This window comes from Artibeus jamaicensis, unplaced genomic scaffold (genome assembly GCF_021234435.1).
Source record: "Artibeus jamaicensis isolate MK-2021 breed Jamaican fruit bat unplaced genomic scaffold, CSHL_Jam_final contig_387, whole genome shotgun sequence".
In the NCBI taxonomy this organism is placed as follows: Eukaryota; Metazoa; Chordata; class Mammalia; order Chiroptera; family Phyllostomidae; genus Artibeus; species Artibeus jamaicensis.
Window position 1 is genome coordinate 33,291,632 of NW_026521812.1, and position 20,707 is coordinate 33,312,338.

Below are 20,707 nucleotides of genomic sequence, written 5' to 3' on the forward strand. Positions count from 1 at the left end.
TGAACTTGCTGCATTTTTTTAAAAAGATTTTGTTTATCTTTAGAGGGGAAGGGAAGGAGAGAGGGAGAGAAATATTAATGTATGGTTGTTTCTTGTGCACCCCCTGCTGGGAACTGGCCCCTGCTGGGAGCTGGCCTGCAACCCAGGCATGTGCCCTGACTGGGAATCGAACAGCGATTGTCTGGTTTGCAGGCCCGCGCTCAATCCACTGAGCTACACACCAGCCAGGGCTGATTTTGACAAGAAAAAAAAAGCTGCTGCATTTTGACAAGAAAAAAAAAGTTCCAGGACTCGGTGCTTTCTTGGGACTCACAGCATTTGCTAGACTTGTATGAGTCACGTGCCACCCCACAAGAGAAAATGCATCATCATTCCATACTTGTCAGTTTTGGCACTTGTCTTGAGTTCCAGAATGGATCAGTAACAAGTACTGAGGAACCACTGTAACATTAACTACTCAGAGGCTCAATACCAAGTGTGCAGTCAATCATATGTACTAGTACTGTATATGCGATTTTTAATTCCATCATTCATTATTTATGTATCAATTTTGTAATTATTTTTGTGGAAAAGTATTTCAAGTCCTTTCTGAAATTAGTCAGGGTATACATATTCTAATAAGAGCAAACATTACCTGACTCCATTTAAGAATGACTCAAACTAAGAAATGAAATGAGGAAATAACATATATTATCAAAACATTTTATTTGGGGATTAAATGAAGTCTAACTACAAATACACAATCCTCATATGAAGAAAAATAGAATTGGTGCTCAACTCCTGTTCACATCATTGCCATTAAATATTTTTCTTACAAAATGCCTAAAAAGTGAAAAGCATAATTTTCAAGAACTCACTTTAACTAAATAAATATAGTAACACAGTAAATTATCAAGAAGACAGTAATCAGATTTGCAGTTGACTTTTTACATGGAGTCAGGGATTAGACTGTTCCATTTTAATGGTCTGCAACATGGCTAATATAAGTCTGGGTAATTAAAAACCAAAATACAGAACAGCAGTTTTCAATGAGTATTTATTTAGCATGTGAAAACAAGGCAGGGTGGCAAGCTACTCCTAGGTGGCTGTGTCCAAACATAAATTCTAAGGTTTATTACATGCTTTACAATTGAATATCTTCTATTTTTTTATTTTACATTTGATATTTTCAAGATCATGGTCAAAACCACATTACATTAGATACAGTTATCAAGTTAACATAATAATATAGTGGTTTGGTAATGGCTTTCATAGAACTGACTCAAAAATACATTTATGCATAGACAATTATAATTAATGTGTTTACTTAAATGTTATGAGTAGCTGAAGTTTATCACTTTGAGATGTTAAAAATAACCTTTGATCAGATTTCTGTCCTATTCTTTCAAAAAGTTAAAAACAAAACCACAATAGCATGATGATATAATCATATACCACAGGTTGGATTATATGTAGAATTATCTTACATGGTACATCATTGCTTTGTGCCATGAAATAGTTACTTCAATATAGTATCTTCTAAAATGCTTTTTATCTTTATGTTTACATTTATTGTTAATTTTGTATGTAAATTGAGAAACTTGAAGTTCAATATATGAGGCTTTTAAATGAAGTCTACAACATTCAGGAGAAAAAGTGCCATATGTTTTGAGTTTAGTAAGTTTTTAGATCTATGACTGACTAACTGCTTATTAAGTCTCAATTATTTTATCTTTTGATGCCATAATTTAAATAGTAATTGTATAATAACAGAAGCTAATCATATTGAGAATTGCTCCTCCCTTCACTGATAGCTGCAATAGAATGGCACAACTTTTTTTAATTTAAGAATAAATTAGTCTCAGTAATTAAGCGAAAGTAGTCCCAGAATTTTCAAATTTAATAACCTTATATTAAGCATACAATAATATTTAGCTTTTATGTGGTTATGTAACAAAGTCAGTATAAAATTTAATTTGAAGTACATCTTTAAAAACAGAAATATGAGCCAAAAAACTCTTTTGCTTATGGCTACATCAATTTTTTATTTTGAAGTTGTAAACATTTATAAAGATCACTGAAATCTGCTAGTCGTAAACAGAGTATATCGTTCTGTCCTGCAGGCCGTGAGAGTGCTGACCTTAATTCCAAGCTGAGACACAGGGTTTCGAGCACTGTTTCCGCCAGCACTATAGCGTTTAAGGGCAGTCACAGGATTTCAGTTGAGTAACTGAGTACTTCAAAAAAGCACAGCGTTATGAACTTAGGAAGTTTTTCAGGTGGCTTGTTACTTTTGCTGTTTTGGAGAATGATCGATTTCCTAGAGGATGTCACAGCTCATACAGGATTATGCCTGAAGGATAAAATAGCACGACGCCTCAGGACTTAAAAAAGGAAAGGCTTGTGTGTGTGTGTAACTCAGATTCACATGTTTAAACAGTATGTGCACTGAAGATACCTACTCTGTAAGTGCTGCCTATCTCGAACAGAGAAACTACACAGAGTGTGGCTGAATACTACTTTTCACCTGTTGACAAGAAATGAAACAAAACACTTCATAAGTAGAAAGGAATAGATTTTCGTACCTAAGATACAATATATTTCATGTATGCTTTTATTAGGTGAAAGTTCACTACTCCATATAACAAAACAGTCATTTTTAGTATACATTCCTAAAACAAAGAAAAGTGAACATATAGCTGACGTAAACATTACTAACAACCAGTTTTGACAGTACTAGCCCTTCAGGGGAGCAAAGAAGGGAAGGTGTGGTCTCTACACTGTCAATACAACTGGACTCCTTACACCGTAAAATAATTCCTTATGATTCATGAATTGCATATATTATACTGCCTTTCTTTTTAAGTTATTTTAATTTATTGAATGAAAACCTACAGTTTTAAAATTAGGGAATCATTCTTTGGTCTTATTTACTTGTGATCAAACTATTTCTAATCAAATGGTAAAAGCAACTATAATAAATACCCGAGGAAGCATGTCAAAGCATTCCTCCCTAAGAAGAATACCAAAACTATTGGAGATAATTCTTCCTAATAACCCTTTTAAAGGATAAATGGAATATAATATTTATATAATTATAAATTATAAACCATTATGTGATCAGATTCCAAACATCTTTCCCTTGAAGACAACTTTCTGCAATGAAGACAAAATCTGTTTTATGTCACTTTGAAATCTGCTAGTGGCTGCTGGGTGATGTGCTGGGGACCACACGGAGGTCACAGGCAAACCGTGCTGTAGTGGAGTTTCTGTTTCTGCAGCAGGGGCAGAACAGGAAGGGGTGGTGCATGTGTGTTGAGGATTTGCTGACCGTGTTCTTACATACTCTCCCTAATTTCTAATCATACTGGGTTCAAATATACAACATAAGCAATGATAAAAATTCCTCCATAGTAGATATTTCTCTAACTAAACTTTAATAAAACATGGCATATTATAAAATATTATTAGGTATGACATGTTTAGAGTTATGCCTCTGATAATATATAATGGTAGTGGCTAGCTAGATATTAGAAAAAAATCCACAGGTTTGAATCTTCCTATGAAGATGCTTGGTAATATCAATCAGTACAGTGATTTTTTTCCTTGTAATTTCCTATAGAAAATAGATTATTACTATTGTACTAATTTCCTGAGGCCTGATCATTCTCTGAGAAATGGCAAATTCTTAAGTTGTAAACATGTTATTTTACTTCAGAACCACAGCTTAAAAATAAATTTCATCCTCTGATAGGCTATTTTATAATAAATTCCATGGCCAATTTGTTTCAGAATGTGTTAATACTCTGAAGATTTATGTGTATTATGGTTTACTATTACCCTATTGCTTCTCTTTAATAAATAAGAAACAATATTCATGTGATAACATATATATTAGATTTTTTACTATAGTTCTAGTTAAAAATATTAACTGAATAATATAATGTATTCTATGCTCTAGTTTTTAAAGAGATTCATTCTTAGCTAGCGTACAGGTGATTAACCTGTCACAATATGACAAATAACTACCCACAAATAACCTAATTAAAACCTTACAAGTACAATGATTAAAATTGGAATATTATTATATATAATAACTAAAAGTGTTATCTTTTAAATAGAATGTTATTTCTATCATTAAGTGTTAATCAAATGTCAAAACTTTAGGAATGAATTTAAGACATAAAGGAATTTTCATTTCTATGTCCCTAAGTTCCTATAAAAAAGCTAAGTAAATAATGTACTTGGTAAACAGCTTAAAATATTAAATGGAGGCAATCCAAAAATAATATTGACTTTTTTCTTATCTAACAGTTGGTCTCTGATTAAACTGAAAGACATGGTTAATAGGACGACAAGTTAGAGACTGACAACATACTCTAAAAATGGTAACATTTTGGGCACTATATCATCAAAATAATTTCAAAACAACCATATGTTTCTTAAATAAGACACTATCATTAACTTTTATAAAAGAACTTTCTTGGGGTCCAAAGTCTGGGATTCGGCGCTGTACAGCAGACACATTGGAGACCCGGCCCGTCCGGGGGCCACGGGTAACTGCTCAGGGAGGGCTGCTGCCAGTGGGGGTTTCCTGGGCAGCAGAGAGCAGGCCTTCCTCTCCCAGGACGGTTCACAGTGAGGCTTAAGGACATTATTTTATTTCTTTTAGGAATTATTATTAAAGAGTTATCCAGAATCCAATCCCTAATACAATGAAGTTGATTGAATCACTGAAAAAACTGAGAGATGAAACACGTACATTATCTTTCAGGTCTGTTTTTCTTCATTATATATAGGAAATGCACAATTCTATGTCTTCGGGCCGGAATACAAATAGGGTTGAACTGTGTGCTAACTAATCTATGTAACAAGCATGTACCCATCGTGAATAAAAACTAAATTGCTATGAAAGCAGGATTTCAATGTTGGTCAGAACATTAGCAGATGATGGCACAGGGAAAGTTTCTGCACAGTTTCTCTCAGGTATTTTTTCAGTGCAACATGGTGAAGGGTGGCAATGATAACATTATTACCTGTGAAAAAGTACAAATCATTTCCATAAAAGATAATGGTAACAATGCAAAAATGGATTTTGACAGTTTTCTGTCCGTAACACCAAATCAAAGGCATTTATTGAAATGAGGTGATGTCAATTATTAAATGTTAGTGCATTAAGAAACAGGCAGCTGGTTTTCTAGTGCGTAAGTTGTTCTTTCCTTACTGTATTTTTCAGACCACTTGCGGGTTAGTTCTAGATAATGACTTGGTTTGTGAGGCCAGTAGTCCAGGTACACTGTGTTACTGGTTCTTTTGGGAACAGCTTTTTCAATCTGAGTTCCTTCATGCCACTCATTAAAAGAAGTGATGGAAATTACACTGGGGTGGGCTTGGAGTGCAGCACCCAGGGCCGTTTCGTAATACTTCCCATTGACTCGGTTCCGAGTGTTCTGGGTGTTCCATGGACGGATGCTGGTATCTATGTATCCCGGGCCCACACTTGGGATAAATATTAGTTGGAAGTGATCACAAAATAATTTTAACCTGCCCCAGTTCTCATATGATGAGCCATAAGTAAAGCCATTTGTGGCAAAATATGTGTAAATTCCATTAAAACCACTTTGAAGGATATCATATTTATGTTTGTCTTCTACTAGAAGTGCAATAAACAAGGCATCGTATGGAGAATTGCGAATGCTCCAAGGCCCTGAGACGGTTAACAGATTGGCCCACTGTTCAGGCTTTGTAATATAGGAATCATAAATGTAAAACATAGGAAGAGAATCGCCAGTCTTAGTCTTGTACCTGTAAAAGGCTGGATGATTTCCATACCTAGAATATAAACATAGGTAAAAGTGAATGAATACTAACAATTCATTTACCACAGACAGTAATTATGTACTGAAAATGAAGATAATCATAGTTTATACACACTGTTCACCTTCCCTGGGGAGTCAGTTGTATAAGTGTAATTATTAAAAATGCATTTCAGTTTTATACATCAGGAAATGAGATCATGGATATACTAAGATATTACCAAACAAGAAATCAATGATCTTCTATTGAGGTACAAATGTTGACTAACACCATGAAAAGCCCGCTTCCCACATGACGATGTGAACTGCTTTTTTCCTGTCAGTGGTAAACAGCCCAGCGCTGCTGACAAGTTTCTCTGTGAGAGCATGGCCACTGCCACAGACTGTTATAAGTCACACCCTTGAACAAAATGAAGCTGTATTAATAGATTGTTTGCTTGTAATCAGACTAAATATAAATGAAATACTACATGTGAGCCCATGACTATAAAAGCAGCTCACATTTTATTATCTGAGCCTGCTTTTAAAAAGACAGAACTGTATAATCATAAAATTTTTAAAATAATACAATTTAAAATGTTGGTATAAAGAAAACATAAGTAGCCTAATAAGCAAAGTAAAACAATAAAGACAATCTTTATTCATACAGAAAAGAAACTTTAAGGAACTTCAGAAATGTTTCTCAAAATGATTGCAATATTCATTACAAAATCAGTTTATAGATACAGAAGAAACTCACTTGTCTATAATGTATTTGACATTTTCATACATGTTTTGATCATCTCGATTGCTATATGGTTCGATGTGAAAAGTGACCTAAAACAAAAACATTGATACGTTGTCAGAGAATTTAATAGTAACAATACTAAGAACTTTCTCTATTAAACAATATGCTAAATGTTTTATGCATTTTATGTCAGTTAATTCTGACAATGCCGTCAGGTGGTTACTGGTACTATCCTCACTTTCTAAGGGACACAATCCTAGTTGGGACAAGTGTTGCAACTTGTCACACGCAGCCAGCAGGAGGCAGTGTGGGTCATCTGAGCTCACAGCTCAACATTCAGTCACTGTGAGCCACTTCTTCCTGGATTCCTCATACAGAATAAATATGGATATTTCTATACTCAAACACATCTCTCTCTTTTTTTTGGTCATAAAAATGAAAACATGGTCTAGAAAAATCTGGATTCATTTTTCAGATGTGATCAAGTATACATGGAGTCAATGTCGAATGCCTTTAAATAACAAATTCTTCCATAACTAAAATAGCATTTTACAAAATAATGTATGTTTAATTTGTACTATTAATATCCACTAGTACTATAAAGGGCAATAACTTTCAGAATGCTTGTTATTACTGATATGGTTTATATTTCTCTATTGTAATAGCAGAAAGCAGTAACCAGAAATATTTTTTAAATACTGTGCACGGAAGATTCCATTTTTTTACAACTGAGGTAAAATATAGTGTTTAATAACACTATCAAAATTTCAGGTGTTCAACATTGTAATTCAACATCCATTTTGTGTCCCCCACAGAAAGCCTAGTTTCCAATTTCCCCATTCAGTTGATTCCCTGTACCCACTTCACCCTACCCACCCACCCCACATCCCCTCTGGTAACCATCCACCTGTCGTATCAATGAGTTTTTGTTTTGTTTTTACATTGTTTTATATAGATGAATCATCTCTCTTTCTCTCCTCTTTTAACCATCTCTTTGTCTGTATCAATGAGTTTTGTTTTTACATTGTTTTATATTCCACATGACTGAAATCATATTCTACATCTTTCTCTCCATCTGACTTTTCACTTAGCATCATACTCTGGAGATCCATCCTTGTTGCAAACGGCAATATTTCATCTTTTTATGGCTAAGGAGTATTCCATTGTGTACACGTACCACATCTTTATCCATTCAACTGTCAATGGACACTTGTTTCCATATCTTAGCTACTAAGATACGCTGCAATAAACACAGGGGTGTATATATATATATGTTTATTAGTGTTTTCATATTCTTCAGATGAATACCCAAGAGATAAATTGCTGGATCATTTGGTAATTCTATTCTTCATTTTTTAAGGAACCTTCACACTGTTTGCCATAGTGACTGACAACTTACGTTACCACCTGAGTGGGCAGGGTTCCCATTTCTCCACATCCTCTCCAATGTTTATTTCTTCTCTTTTTAATAAGAGCCATTCTACCTGTGTTAGGTGACATCTCAGTGCAGTCTTGATTTGCATTTCTGTAATAATTAGTAAAGTTGAACATCTTTTCACGTGCCTGTTGCCATCTGTCTGTTTTCCCTGGAAACATGTCTATTCAGGTGTTATGCCCATTTTTTAATCAGATTTTGTTCATGGTGGTGATATGAATTTTTTTAGACATTAATCCCTTATTGGAAATATATGCATGTATCTTCTCCCATTCAGTTGGTTGCCTTAATATTTTCTTGATGGTGTCCTTTGCAGCATAAAATTCTTTTAGTTTGAAGTAGTCCTATTTGTTTTCATTTCCTTTGCCTTTGGAGTCAAATTCATAAAAAGCCTCTAAGACTAATGTCCACTAAGTTTATTACTGATTTTTCTTCTATGTATCTTATTGTTTCGCATCTTATCATTCAAGTTTTTACTCCATTTCAAGGTAAGTTTTGTGTATGATGAAAGACAGTGGTCTAGTTTCGCTATTTTGCACATGGTTGTCCAGTTTTACCAGCACCACTTTTAGAAAAGACTTCAACCATTGTATGTTCTTGGCTCCTTTGTAGCAGATTGGCTGTCCTTATACGTGTGTGTTCGTAGCTGGGCTCTCAACTCTTTCCCATTGGTCTGTAGGTCTGTTTTGTTTCTGCCAATACCATACTGTTTAAGTTACTATAGCTTGGTAGTATAGTTTGAACAATGGAGCATGTGATACCTCCAAGTTTGTCCTTCTTTCCGAGGACCGCTTTGGCTATTCAGGGTCTTTGTGGTTCCATAACATTTTAAGATATTTTGTTCTATTTCTGTGAAAAATGCCATTGGGATTTTGATGGGGAGTGCATTCAATCTGTAGATTGCTTTAGGTAATATGAACATTTTAACAATGTTAATTCTTCCTATCCATGAACAGAGTATCTTTCCATTTTTGTGGGCTTCTCCAATTTCTCTCAACAATGGTTTGCAGTTTTCATTCAGTATGCAGGTCTTTCACCTCCTGTGTTTAGTTTATTGCTAGGTAGTTTATTTTTTTATTGCAATTTTTATACTCATGTTATCTTGAATAATTCTTATTAGATGCAAATTATTTTTCAAGTTTGTTTCCATTTTACATAAAAATGACACCATATCTAAGCAAATGTGTCAAAACAAGTTTGTTTTTAATGTTGCAAACTATAAATGGCATCCTTCTTTTGTAAAATGCAGCTCAATATAAGCACAGTAATTTAAAAAGCTGAGAACAGTGCAAAACACACATATATTTCAAAATTCTTAATTGTAGTAAAATTACTTATAGATTTAAGTAATGATGTGATCTAGTCACTATTTCTCTTTCATTTGCCAAAATATATTAGACCAATACTAAAATAATTTTTAATGATGACAGAGTATTATTGTTGAGAGCTGAAGAACATGAGGGTTAAGGGTGCTGACTCCCTGGTGCTTTAAAAAATCTATGCATCTTTTGACTTCCCCAAAACTTAGCTGTCCTTCAAGGCCCAATGGGGGACTGGTTCCAAGACACCCCACAGACATCAGATTTGTAGATGTTCAAGTCCTCTACATAAAATGACAGAGATCAATGCATACAGCTGGCCCTCTGCATCTGTGGATTCACAGCTGCGGACACAAAATGGTACAGATGTTCATTCAAAAACAGCTGTGTGAAAGTGGATCCATGTAGTTGAAAGGTTCTTCAAGAGTCAACTGTACATATAAAATCAGATGTCTGCCTTATCTCTAGGTCAAGGAATAAGATTCATATAAATATTCCCTTATTTCTTGCTTCTACTTTTGGCCTTGCCAGTCTCTATTCTGCAGCAAAAGTGCACTTTCTAATGGGGAGGGGATCCTGAAGAGTGACTTCAACAACATGGAAGTATAAAACTTTCCTGATATTTATCCCCCTTTTTAATCGAAGGATGGGACATTCACACAGGAATAAAAGCTCTAAACTAGTACCTGACTCCAGGAAAGCGGGGAGGAGTCCTGCCCACCAGTGCAGCCTGAAAGGGACAGACAGATCTCTAGATGGGCTGGGAAAACAGGGGGACAGAAAAACTGCCTGGTCACCTCTTGTCACTGCTGGGCAGAAACTGGGTGAGTACGGACATGGACAGGAACTCACGTATTAGAGAGAAAACTTGCAGAAGTCAAGCCTTCCCAAAGGGGGACTCCAGCACATCACTAGAGTGGGGAAAGGAAAGAAAAACACGAGTCTGGGCCCAGTGGAGGCTGTCAGGGAAACCCTCCCAGCACCACACCTCTGCCCAAGAAAACACTGAAACGGGCTGCTTTACGTGATAAAGGTGACCTATCCCACGGGGAAAAGGAAGGCAGAGAAGAAGAAAGGAATGAAGACCTTACAGAACAGTCGGAAGCAAACGAAATGGCAATAAATAGATACCTAGAAACAACTACTTGTCATGTAAATGGAAAAACTTCTCCCATCAAAAGACAGGTTAAATTGGTTTAAAAAAAGAGGCCAATTTACATTCAGATATAAAAACAGTAACAATACAAAAGTGAAGGAATGACAAAATATATTTTACACGTGTGAAACCAGAACGAACTGGGGCAGCTATAATTATTTCATACAAAAGTAAACTTTTAAAACAAAGATTGTAGTAAGAGGCAAAAAAAGAGAGTTGCATAATGAAAAAGTGGTCAATTCAATATGAGGATATAACATTTGTAAATATTTACAACATAAGAACACCTACTATAAAGTAAATGTTAACAGGCCACGGGGATCAAACAGACAGTAGTACAATAATAGTGTCAGACATTAATACCTTATTTGCATCACTGGATAAATTATCCAGACAGAAAATCAATAAGGACACAACAGCCTGAACCAACATTAGGTCACGCAGGCATAACAGATATATGCAGAAGGTTCCATCCAATCACAAGAGAATACATATTATTCCCACGTGAACATGGAACATTCTCCAGGATAGATCATATGTTAGGTGGTCACAATAAAACTCTTAATTAACTTTAAAAGATTGAAATCAAAGCAAATATAAAATTTTAGATCACATGGTATAAAAGTAGAAATCAATCGCGAGATAAAGATGGAAAAATTCGCAAATATGTGAAAATTGAAAACATGCTACTGAACAATCGCTCCAAAAAGGTTGATGACAGAAAAATCAAAAGTACCTTGAAAAGAAATGAAAAGGAAAATATAACATACAAAAACTTAAGGGTGCAGCAAAAAAAAAAGTTCTAAGACATACTAAGAGTTGACAGTGATAAACATATACCTCAAGAAATAAATAAAGTTGCAAATAAACAACCTAACTATACCCCAAAGAACCAGAAGAATGAATGAAGCTCATAATAACTAGAGGGAAGGAAAAGACAAAAATCAAAGCAGAAAATAAAGAAATAGAGATACAAAGCAATAGGAAAGACCAAAGGTTTCTTGAAAATACTGACAAACCTTTAGCTAGAAATAGAAAGATGGTTCCTATAAGTAAACTCAAAAATGAAAGAAATATTACAACCGAACTACAGAAATACAAAGGATCAAAAGAAATTACTATTAACATTTATACTTTAGCAAATTGCACCAAAGTGGAAAAAATGGATATATTCCTAGACACAAACAATCTTCCAAGATTGAATCATGAAAAAAACCCAGAAAATCTGAGCACACTGATTACTAGGTAAGGAGATTGAGTCAGTAATCAAAAACTTCAATAAAGAAAAGTCTAAGACCTGACAGATTCACTGGGGAAACAACTGTACTGAACAACAATTAAAGAACAACACTTTTTATCTAATTTTTCTTTTGAAATATTGCATATTTTTCATCAGTGAGATCAGCCTGTATATTTCTTTTTTGTGCTATGGTTTAGTTTTTGAATCGGAACTGTGCTATCACTATAGAATCGATCTGCAAGCTCTGTAGTAGCCAGTATTCAAAATGACCACCAGTGATCCCCGTTTTCAGATATTCCTGACACGTGCAGTTGATGCCTGCACTGTGCTGGCATTGCTTTATCAGTGGATAAACCAATACAGTAGAATGGAAGTGGTATTAATTTTAAGATTAGCTCAAAAAAAGACTCCAATGTCCATATTAGACTCTCTCTCTCTGATCGTTCACTTTGAAGAATCCAGCTCCCATATCATAAGAAGGCACAGGTAGCCCTACAGAGAGGCTTATGTGGTAAAGAACTAAAACTACCATTTCAATAATTCAAAGAAACCAAGGCCTATCAACCACCACATGAGAAAGTTGGATGACTGTAGCACCTGCCAACAGCTTGACTATAATCTCATGAAAGATCCTGAGCTACACCTACCTGTCTAAGCCACTTCCAGATTCCTGACTTTTAGAAATTGTATATGAGAGCCCTGGCTGGTGTGGCTCAGTGAATTCAGCACTGGCCAGGAACCAAAGGGTTCCCTGTTTGATTCCTACTCAGGGTACATGCCTGGGTTGTAAGCCAGGTCCCCAGGTCCCCAGTAGTGGGTATGTGAGAGGCAGCCACACATTAATGTTTCTCTTCCTCTCATTCTCCCTCCCTTCCCCTTTGTCTAAAAATATACAAATAATATCTTTAAAAAAAGAAATTGTATATGGTAAGTGTGTGTTGTTTTAAACTGCCAAGTTTGGGGGTATTTTGCAAGGTAGCAATAGAAAACAAGTAAAGTTTCCCACATGATTAATAGTTCAAAATAACTGTAATAAGGATGCTCACCAAGGTCAGGAGAACAACTCATGAACATAATGAGAATTTCAACAAACAGAAAATAAAAGAAAGTACTAAACACAAATGATGGAACTGAAGAATAAAATAACTGTACTAAAATATACAATAGAGAAAGAATCTGGTAACAACTTGAAAAAACAGGAGAAAGAACCAATGAACTCAAAGACAGGGCAGTGGTACTCATCCAGTCAGAGCAGCACGAAGTTAAAACAAGGAATAAAGAAGAGAGAAGGCAAGTAAAGGACTTGTGGGACAACACCGAAAAGGCCCAATATTTGCATTATAAGGGCCCCTGGGTAAAAGGGGCAGAAAACTTTTCTGAAAAATTCCCTAATATGGGAAGGGAACAGGCATCCGGATCCAGAAAACCCAGAGTTCCAAATAAAATTTACTGAAAGAAACCCACAGCAAGGTAAGTTATAATAGTCAGACGTTAAACAACAGAATCTTCAAAGAAGCAAGAGAAAAAAACAGTATGTTATAAACAAAGGAACCCCTATTATATCAACAGAAGTGGCAAGATATATATAAAGCACTTTCAAAAGAAAACTTTCAACCTAGAATACTCTGCCCAGCAAAGTTATTCTTCAGAACTAAATGTGAAATAATGATTTTTCCATAAAAGTAAAAGCTAGACAATTAATATAAGTGCTAAAGGGACTACCTTAGCTTAAACAAAAGGGTGCTAATTTGTAATAGGAAAACATAAAAGTATAAATCTCACTGGTACAAGTAAATATACAGGGTCCACCCAAATAATGCCCATTTTTCTTACAAAATCTTTTATTACAAAATCATAAGCATGTAATTCTGTAACATAACAATAGCACACTTAAACACACCACATGACATTTTAGGTGAAATGTTCAAATTAAAACTATAAATTGTTACACTCATATTATTACCCTGCCAACCACACTCAGGCAGGTGCTAATTCTGCCAGATGCTGTATATTAAAATTCAGAAAAATCTAATGATATGAAGGTGATGATTTAATCACTTATAAAGCTACAATTAAAGGGCAACTAGTAAAAGTAATTACAATAATTTGTTGAAAATACGGTAAAAAGATGTACATGAGGGCATAAAATGTACAACTTTAGAATCCATTCAAATTTAATTTGTTATCAACAAAAGACACTTTTAAAAATATAAGTTGTTTTACGGAAGCCTCAAGATAACCAAAAAGTAAAAACCTATAGTAGATACACAAAAAAATCCAGAGGAAGGAATATAAGCCTACCACTATAGAAAAATCACCAAATCATAAGGGAAGAGAGAAAAAAAAGAACAAAGAAATTACAAAAAGCTATAGAACAATTAAATCAGCAAAACTTCATACCTATCAATAACAACTCTAAGTAAAAATAGGCTAAATTCTGCTCCCTCTAAGAAAATAAAATGTCTGAATGAATTAAAAAATAAAAGACCCATCTATGTGTTAACTACAAAAGTCTTACTTTTTAATTTTTTTTTTAATATTTTATTTATTTATTTTTAGAGAAAGGGGAAAGGAGAGAGGAGGAGAAGGAGAAGGAGAAACATCAATATGTGGTTGCCTCTCATGTGTCCCCTACTGGGGACCTGGCCTGCAACCCAGGCATGTGCCCTGACTGGGAATTGAACCAGCAACCCTTTGCGTCACAGGCCCATGCTCAACCCACTGAGCTACTCCAGCCAGGGTATCACTTTAGATTAAGTGAAGGTCTCACTTTTAGATCCTTAATCAAAAGTCTCACTTTAGATTAAGGACACACACAGTCTAAAAATGAGATGATACAAAAAATGATATTGCATGCAAATGGAAATCAAAAGAAAGCGTAAGCTGTATTCATATCAGATAAAATAAACATTAAGAAAAGTCTGTAATCAGAGACAAAGAAGGTCAATATATAAAGGTGTAAATACAGTAAGAGAATTAACACTGCTAAATATTTATCCAACCAATATAGGGACATCTAAATATAGAAAGCAAACAGTAACAAACTTAAAAGGTAAACTAGGCAGACCATAATTGTAGGAGACTTTAATCCCCCACCTTCATTGATTGATGAAACTGATCTTAAATGACACATTATACTAGATGCAATTAACAGACATATACAGAACATTCTATCCAAAAGAATCAAAATACACATTCTCCTCAAGTACACACGGAACATACTCCAGGACACAAACAAGTCCCCAAAATTTTAAGAAGAGTGAAATCGTGTTCAGTATTTTTTGGATCACAATGGCATAAAACTAGCCATCAGCTACAGGAAGGAGACGGGAAAACTCGCAAGTACTAGTATGTGGAGGTTAAACAACATCCTATTGTACAACCTACTGGTAGTACAATTTCTCTGGTTAGAGAAATAACCAAAAGATAAATTAAAAAATATTTTGAGAAAAAGAAAATAAAATGGGACTACAACAACCTAAAAAGCTTCTGCACAGCAAAGGAAACCATCAACAAGATGAAAGGCAACCTACCAAATGGGAGAACATATTTGCAAATCGTACAATATATCTAGTAAAGGGGTTACTATCCAAAATATATACAGAACCTGAGGTGGGGGTGGAGTAAAATGTGTAAAGATGGTGAAAGGTACAAACTTCAGCCATAAAATTAGTAAGTCCTGGGATGTAAAGTACAACATGGTGACTATTAGTTAATACTACTACACTGCAGAGTTGCTAAGAGAACAGATTTTATAAATTCTCATCAGGAGACAAAAAAATTATTATTCTGTATGTTGATGGATATTAACTAGACTTAGTGTGATGCTTGTTTCACTATATATATAATTATATTGAACACCTGAAACTAATATGACATACAATTATATCTCAATAAAAAGTAAAATATATAAAATAAAATACCTTTAGATTATATTTATGAGCTTTATCCAAAATAGTTGGTACCAAGTCATCAGTAGGTACTCCATCCTCATCGTGTGACCCGGGTGGGTACCAAGATAGAGCTAGTACACCTAACAGAAAAGACCAAAAACAAAACAAAAAAAGAGATGAATACAGAAATGGGAATGACTACAAGTATTCTTTTTTTGACAAAGGTACAGGAAGGAACAGAATAAGAATTAAACATTTAATAACAAAGAAAAATCTTCACTTAACACTGTTGTTACATTAGTTAGATACTACCTATGGTTGTTAGATATTCTATATAGCCAATTTTATGAACTCTTTAACAGGCATCAATAACTTTTAATTAATAGATTTTACTTCCTAGAACAAATTTTAGAAAAACGGTATAGAAAGGACAGAGTTCCCGTCTACTCTCCTTCTACACAATCCCTCTCCATCCCACACAGTTTCTATTGTTAACATCTTGCATTAGAGTGATACATTTGTTACACATAGAGGGACGGCCCAGCACAGCCCACAGAGAATTAGAAAGAAGATTGGTTAGTTTGAAAAAAAGCTGCCCTGGCTAGTGTGGCTCAGTGGATTGAGTGCCAGCCTGAGAAGCAAGGGGTTGCTGGTTCAATTCCTGGTCAGGGCACATGCCTGGTTTGTGGGCCAGGTCCCCAGTAGGGGGCAGGTGAGAGGCAACCACACACTGATGTTTTTCTCCCTCTTCTTCTCCTTCCCTCTAAAAATGAATAAACAAAATCTTAAAAAAAAAAAAAAAGAAAAAGAAAGAAAGCTCACCCCTTCCCAAGCCCAAGGTAACATAGTCAAAGCTTAACAAAGGCTCGGGGCTTGTTCATTTGCCTGTTCTCTATTCTTGCAGCAACCACTTGAGCTAAAGTGTGGGGCAGACCAGGCCAGAGTACAGCTGGGAGCAGAGACTACGCTGGACCACTGGGGCCCTGGGTGATGTGATGGCATTACAGTTCTGGATCCTGACCCCCCTGGTGAGTGCTCACCAGGCCCTGCACTTCTGCAGCAAGATGGAGCTGAGCCACCTGGTTTTGGTGTCCCAACCAAGAGGCATTGGCACCTGGAGGCAGTCTTTTAATTCTGTTCCAATAAATCTTGCTTCTATTGCTCATATCCTCGTATAAGCGAATCCCAAAATGCTTTGCTTGTGACTCTATGGAAGAATCCTATTTCCACTGGCAACACTATGGCATCTTATCAATGTTATAATGAAAAGACACCAGACAGAACAAAACACATTATCGAGGACCTGCCGTATAATGCTAATGACTCTGTCACTCATGAGGTCTACAAAAAGAACATCCTAGGAACTAAGCCAACGGTGGTTCTAACCTGAAAATGGCTGGACCATTTACAATGGTAATGAATCCTGCACAGTAACCAGAAAGATCCCTCTAAAACGCATCAACCAAGTATCACTGGTAAATAAGACCTATTACTCTGTATTTCTACCATTCCCATTCTACATGAAAAGTGATACTCTTTGAAATCCATTCTTAGAGTATTAGTATATTAAATGCACAGCATGTCATATTGACTGTGTCATTCTTGCACAGAACTTATAATGGGACCTTCAATATAACTGATATTCAATTTTTCCCTATTAAGTTAAATAATTCATTGAAACAGGATAATAGTTAAGAAAGCAAGATATGAAATTAGATGGGCCCGGAGAATCAAGTCCCAATTATGTCACTTGACAGGGGTTCACCTTTATATATATCATTTTACTTAAGTTTTTATATGTGTAAAATGGGAATAAATTCAGTTCATAACATAAAAGTATGTTTTAAAGAAGTATAAATGAAAGAATGCATCACACAGTGTAAGATCTCCCCAAGAATAATTACATAAAACCATTAACAAGAAGACAGTAAAATAGGAAATGAATTTGGATATCTTTAACTCCACAGAGCTTGTGAAAACTTGTGTTTCATACAGGGAACTTAGTACTTCTTTAAAGTATCTCAAACATTCTTCCAAACTAAAGATTTATCAGAGAGAAAGGCAAGACCATTTCTAGACATAAACACTATTATCATGATACAGAATGACATGAAAAATTACAAGGCACATAAAAAACAAGAAAAACCACCACTCACTGCCAAAAGAAAGCCATCAATAGAACCAGGTGCAGGCATGAAACAAATGTTCAAGTCATTAAACAGGGAGCGTAAAATCACTATGATTACAATGACAAAGGGTCTAATAGGAAAGATAGCCAATATGTAAAACCAGGTGAAAAACTGCAGAGATAAAAGCTATAAGAATCAAATAGAAATGCTGGAAATGAAAAACACATATAAGAGATGAAGAATGCCTTCAACAGACTCATGAACTGACTCAACAGAGGTGAGGAGTCAGGTAACTTCTGGCAAGTCATATGGGAAGTTACCAAAATGAAATATAATGAGGAAAAAGATTAGGATAAAAACCCACCCCCCCACACAAAGCAACACAGCCGATATCTCTTGCATCACAGTTGTAACACACTTATCATTAGAAACTCAGATGCAGAAGGTATCGTTGAAGAAATAATTACTAAGAACTTTGAAAAGCTGAAGACAGACACGAGCAACAAATCTAAGAAAATATTACGAAGGATAAATACAAAAAAACACAATGTATTTAAACTACTAAAAATAAAAAATCTTTTAGTCAAAGACAAATGCATACAAAAATTAACACATAAAAGGATTTTAAAAAAACGACAGAATACTTCTCCTCAAAACCATGAAAGGTGGAATAAAATGGAGTAACATTTTTAAAATTCCCAAACAATCCCCCCGAACCTGCTCACTGACAATTCTGCAGTAGACGTACCATTCAAAGTATGCAATACAAACACAGCACCTGAAAGGACTCACTGCAAGTGGACCTGCACTACAGGAATATTAAAGGGAAATTCTGAGGCTGAACAAGATTGAGGTCAGACGTACTGAGATCTTCTATGAAAAGGGGAACATGGGAAATGAAGTAAGTGAAGGCAAAATTAGTTTGTTTTTGTTTTTTTTTTACTTTTAATTGCTTTAATAGATAAATATTTAAAGCTGTAGTCAGCAAACTATGGTTCACAAGCCAGATCTTTCCCTCAGCTGACAAGTCTTCTATACCTTTGTTTGCATACTGCTTATAATGGCCTTCACACGGCAATGCCAGAGTTAAGTGGTGGTAAAGAGCACATGTGGCCTCTAAAAACAAAATTACAGTCATACCTCAGTACTCATAGACTTCAGACCTCATCAAACCCTGTGCTCATTGCATTTTGATGAGAAAAAAATGTTTCAGCCCTCAGTGTTTGCTTGGGACTCACCATACTTGCTAGAACTTGTATCAGTCATGACGCTGCCCCGTAAGAGAAAGTGCTTCATCATTCATTGTTTGTTCTCCACTCAATGATTTCAGCACTCCTCAATGAGTTCCAGAAGGAATTAACAAGTACCAAGATATTTACTAGCTGATCCTTTACAGAAAATGTTTGCCAATCTCCAGTCTACAGCAACAATAGTACTTCTCTAATACAAGAATTAGGATAACAATAGCAAAAAGTATGGCAGGGAGAAATTGGGAATATATTGTGGTGAGATCCTCATACTACATACGTAGTTTGACTGGCTTTAGAACAATTTAAGGGTTAGGAGGCACCTATCCCTATGCAGTCAAAAATTTGAGTATAACTTCTGACTCCCCCAAAACTTACCTACAGTCATCCCCTGGTACCCAGAGTTATACCAGAAGACTTCGACATTGCTTTATCAGTAACTGATTAAAAAAGTACTGTAGAAAACTGGCAACAATAGAGAACCACTGAACAATGCTATAAAGAACTTGAACTGACATTTATAAGGTTTATGTCTGACAGGATCAGAATGCACACTGGTTCTTCTTCCAGAGAATCAATGAAACCAAATGTTGGTTCACTGAAAGGATGAATATTAGTGAACCACCGGAAATATAGCCGAGAGAGAGAGAGAGAGAGAGAGAGAGAGAAAACAAACATTATCAAAAGCAGGAATGAAAGAGACAGTATCTATACAAACTCATATACTTTAAAATCGTAATGAAGAAATAATACAAACAACTCTTTAAGTCAGTAATCAAAAATTTCCTGACAAATAAAAACCCTGAACCCAATGGCTTTACAAGTAAATTCTACCAAATACTTAAAGAAGAACTGAACCAAAATTTCTCAAGTTGTTCTAAAAATCTTGAAGGGGAGGGAATACTTCCTAACTCTCTGTATGAGTTACCATTCCCTTAATGCCCAAGTCAAAAAAAGAAACCACTATAAAACACAGACCACTCTCTTTATGAACACTGATACTAAAATTCCCAACAAAATATTATCAAATCAAATTCAGCAGCACATTAAAAAATTATACACCACAACTACACAGGGTTTATTCCCAGAATGTAATAAGCATGGTGCAACATCTGGAACTCTATTAATGTCATACATCACATTAACAGAATGAAGGGAAAAAATCATCTCAATGGATGCAGAAAAAGCCTTATAAAATTCAACACTCCTTCATGATTAAAAAACAAAAAAACTAGGACTAAAAAGAAAATACAACATAAGTGATATATAAAAAATCCGCAGAGAACAGCACACTCAACAGTAAAAAGACTGAAAGCCTTTCCCCTCAGATCAAGAAGGTTTCAGAATGCTTGCTTTCACCACTTCCATTTAAACATGGTATTGGGATGATAGCCAGAGCAATCAGGGAAAAAAGTAAATAGATAGATAGATAGATAGATAGATAGATAGATAGATAGATAGATAGATAGATAAATCCAAATAGGAAAGGAAGGCATAAAAGGATTTATTTGCAAATGACATTACCTTATATGTAGGAAACTTAGGACTCCATTTAAAAATGCTAAAAGTAATAAGTACCAGTAAATTCGGCAAAGGACAGGACACGAAGTCAACAAAAATCAGCTGCATTTCTATACACTAACAATGAATGAATTGAAAAGAAAAATATAATTCCAATACAGTAAAATTTCAGAAAATAAATTACTTGGTAATTAAATTAACCAAGGAGATGAAACACTTGTACAATGAGAACTACAAACAAGGCT

The 20,707-nt window shown here is 35.1% G+C and overlaps 1 protein-coding gene across 4 annotated transcripts in view; it reads right to left on the reverse strand.

Moving 5' to 3' along the window:
* Positions 1 to 1,018: 1,018 nt before the first annotated feature.
* Positions 1,019 to 20,707, reverse strand: part of MANEA (mannosidase endo-alpha) — a 40,805-nt gene continuing 21,116 nt past the window's right edge. For 3 of the 4 annotated variants that reach the window (XM_037149088.2, XM_037149087.2, XM_037149089.2), the window contains exons 3-5: positions 15,596 to 15,705; positions 6,535 to 6,611; positions 1,019 to 5,811 (exon numbers count right to left, since the gene is read on the reverse strand). In XM_037149088.2, the coding sequence (XP_037004983.2) occupies positions 5,154 to 5,811; positions 6,535 to 6,611; positions 15,596 to 15,705 (845 nt within the window). In that variant the 3' untranslated portion in view covers positions 1,019 to 5,153. The remainder of the gene's footprint in view (positions 5,812 to 6,534; positions 6,612 to 15,595; positions 15,706 to 20,707) is intronic. The other variant, XM_037149090.2, reaches the window with a different exon arrangement.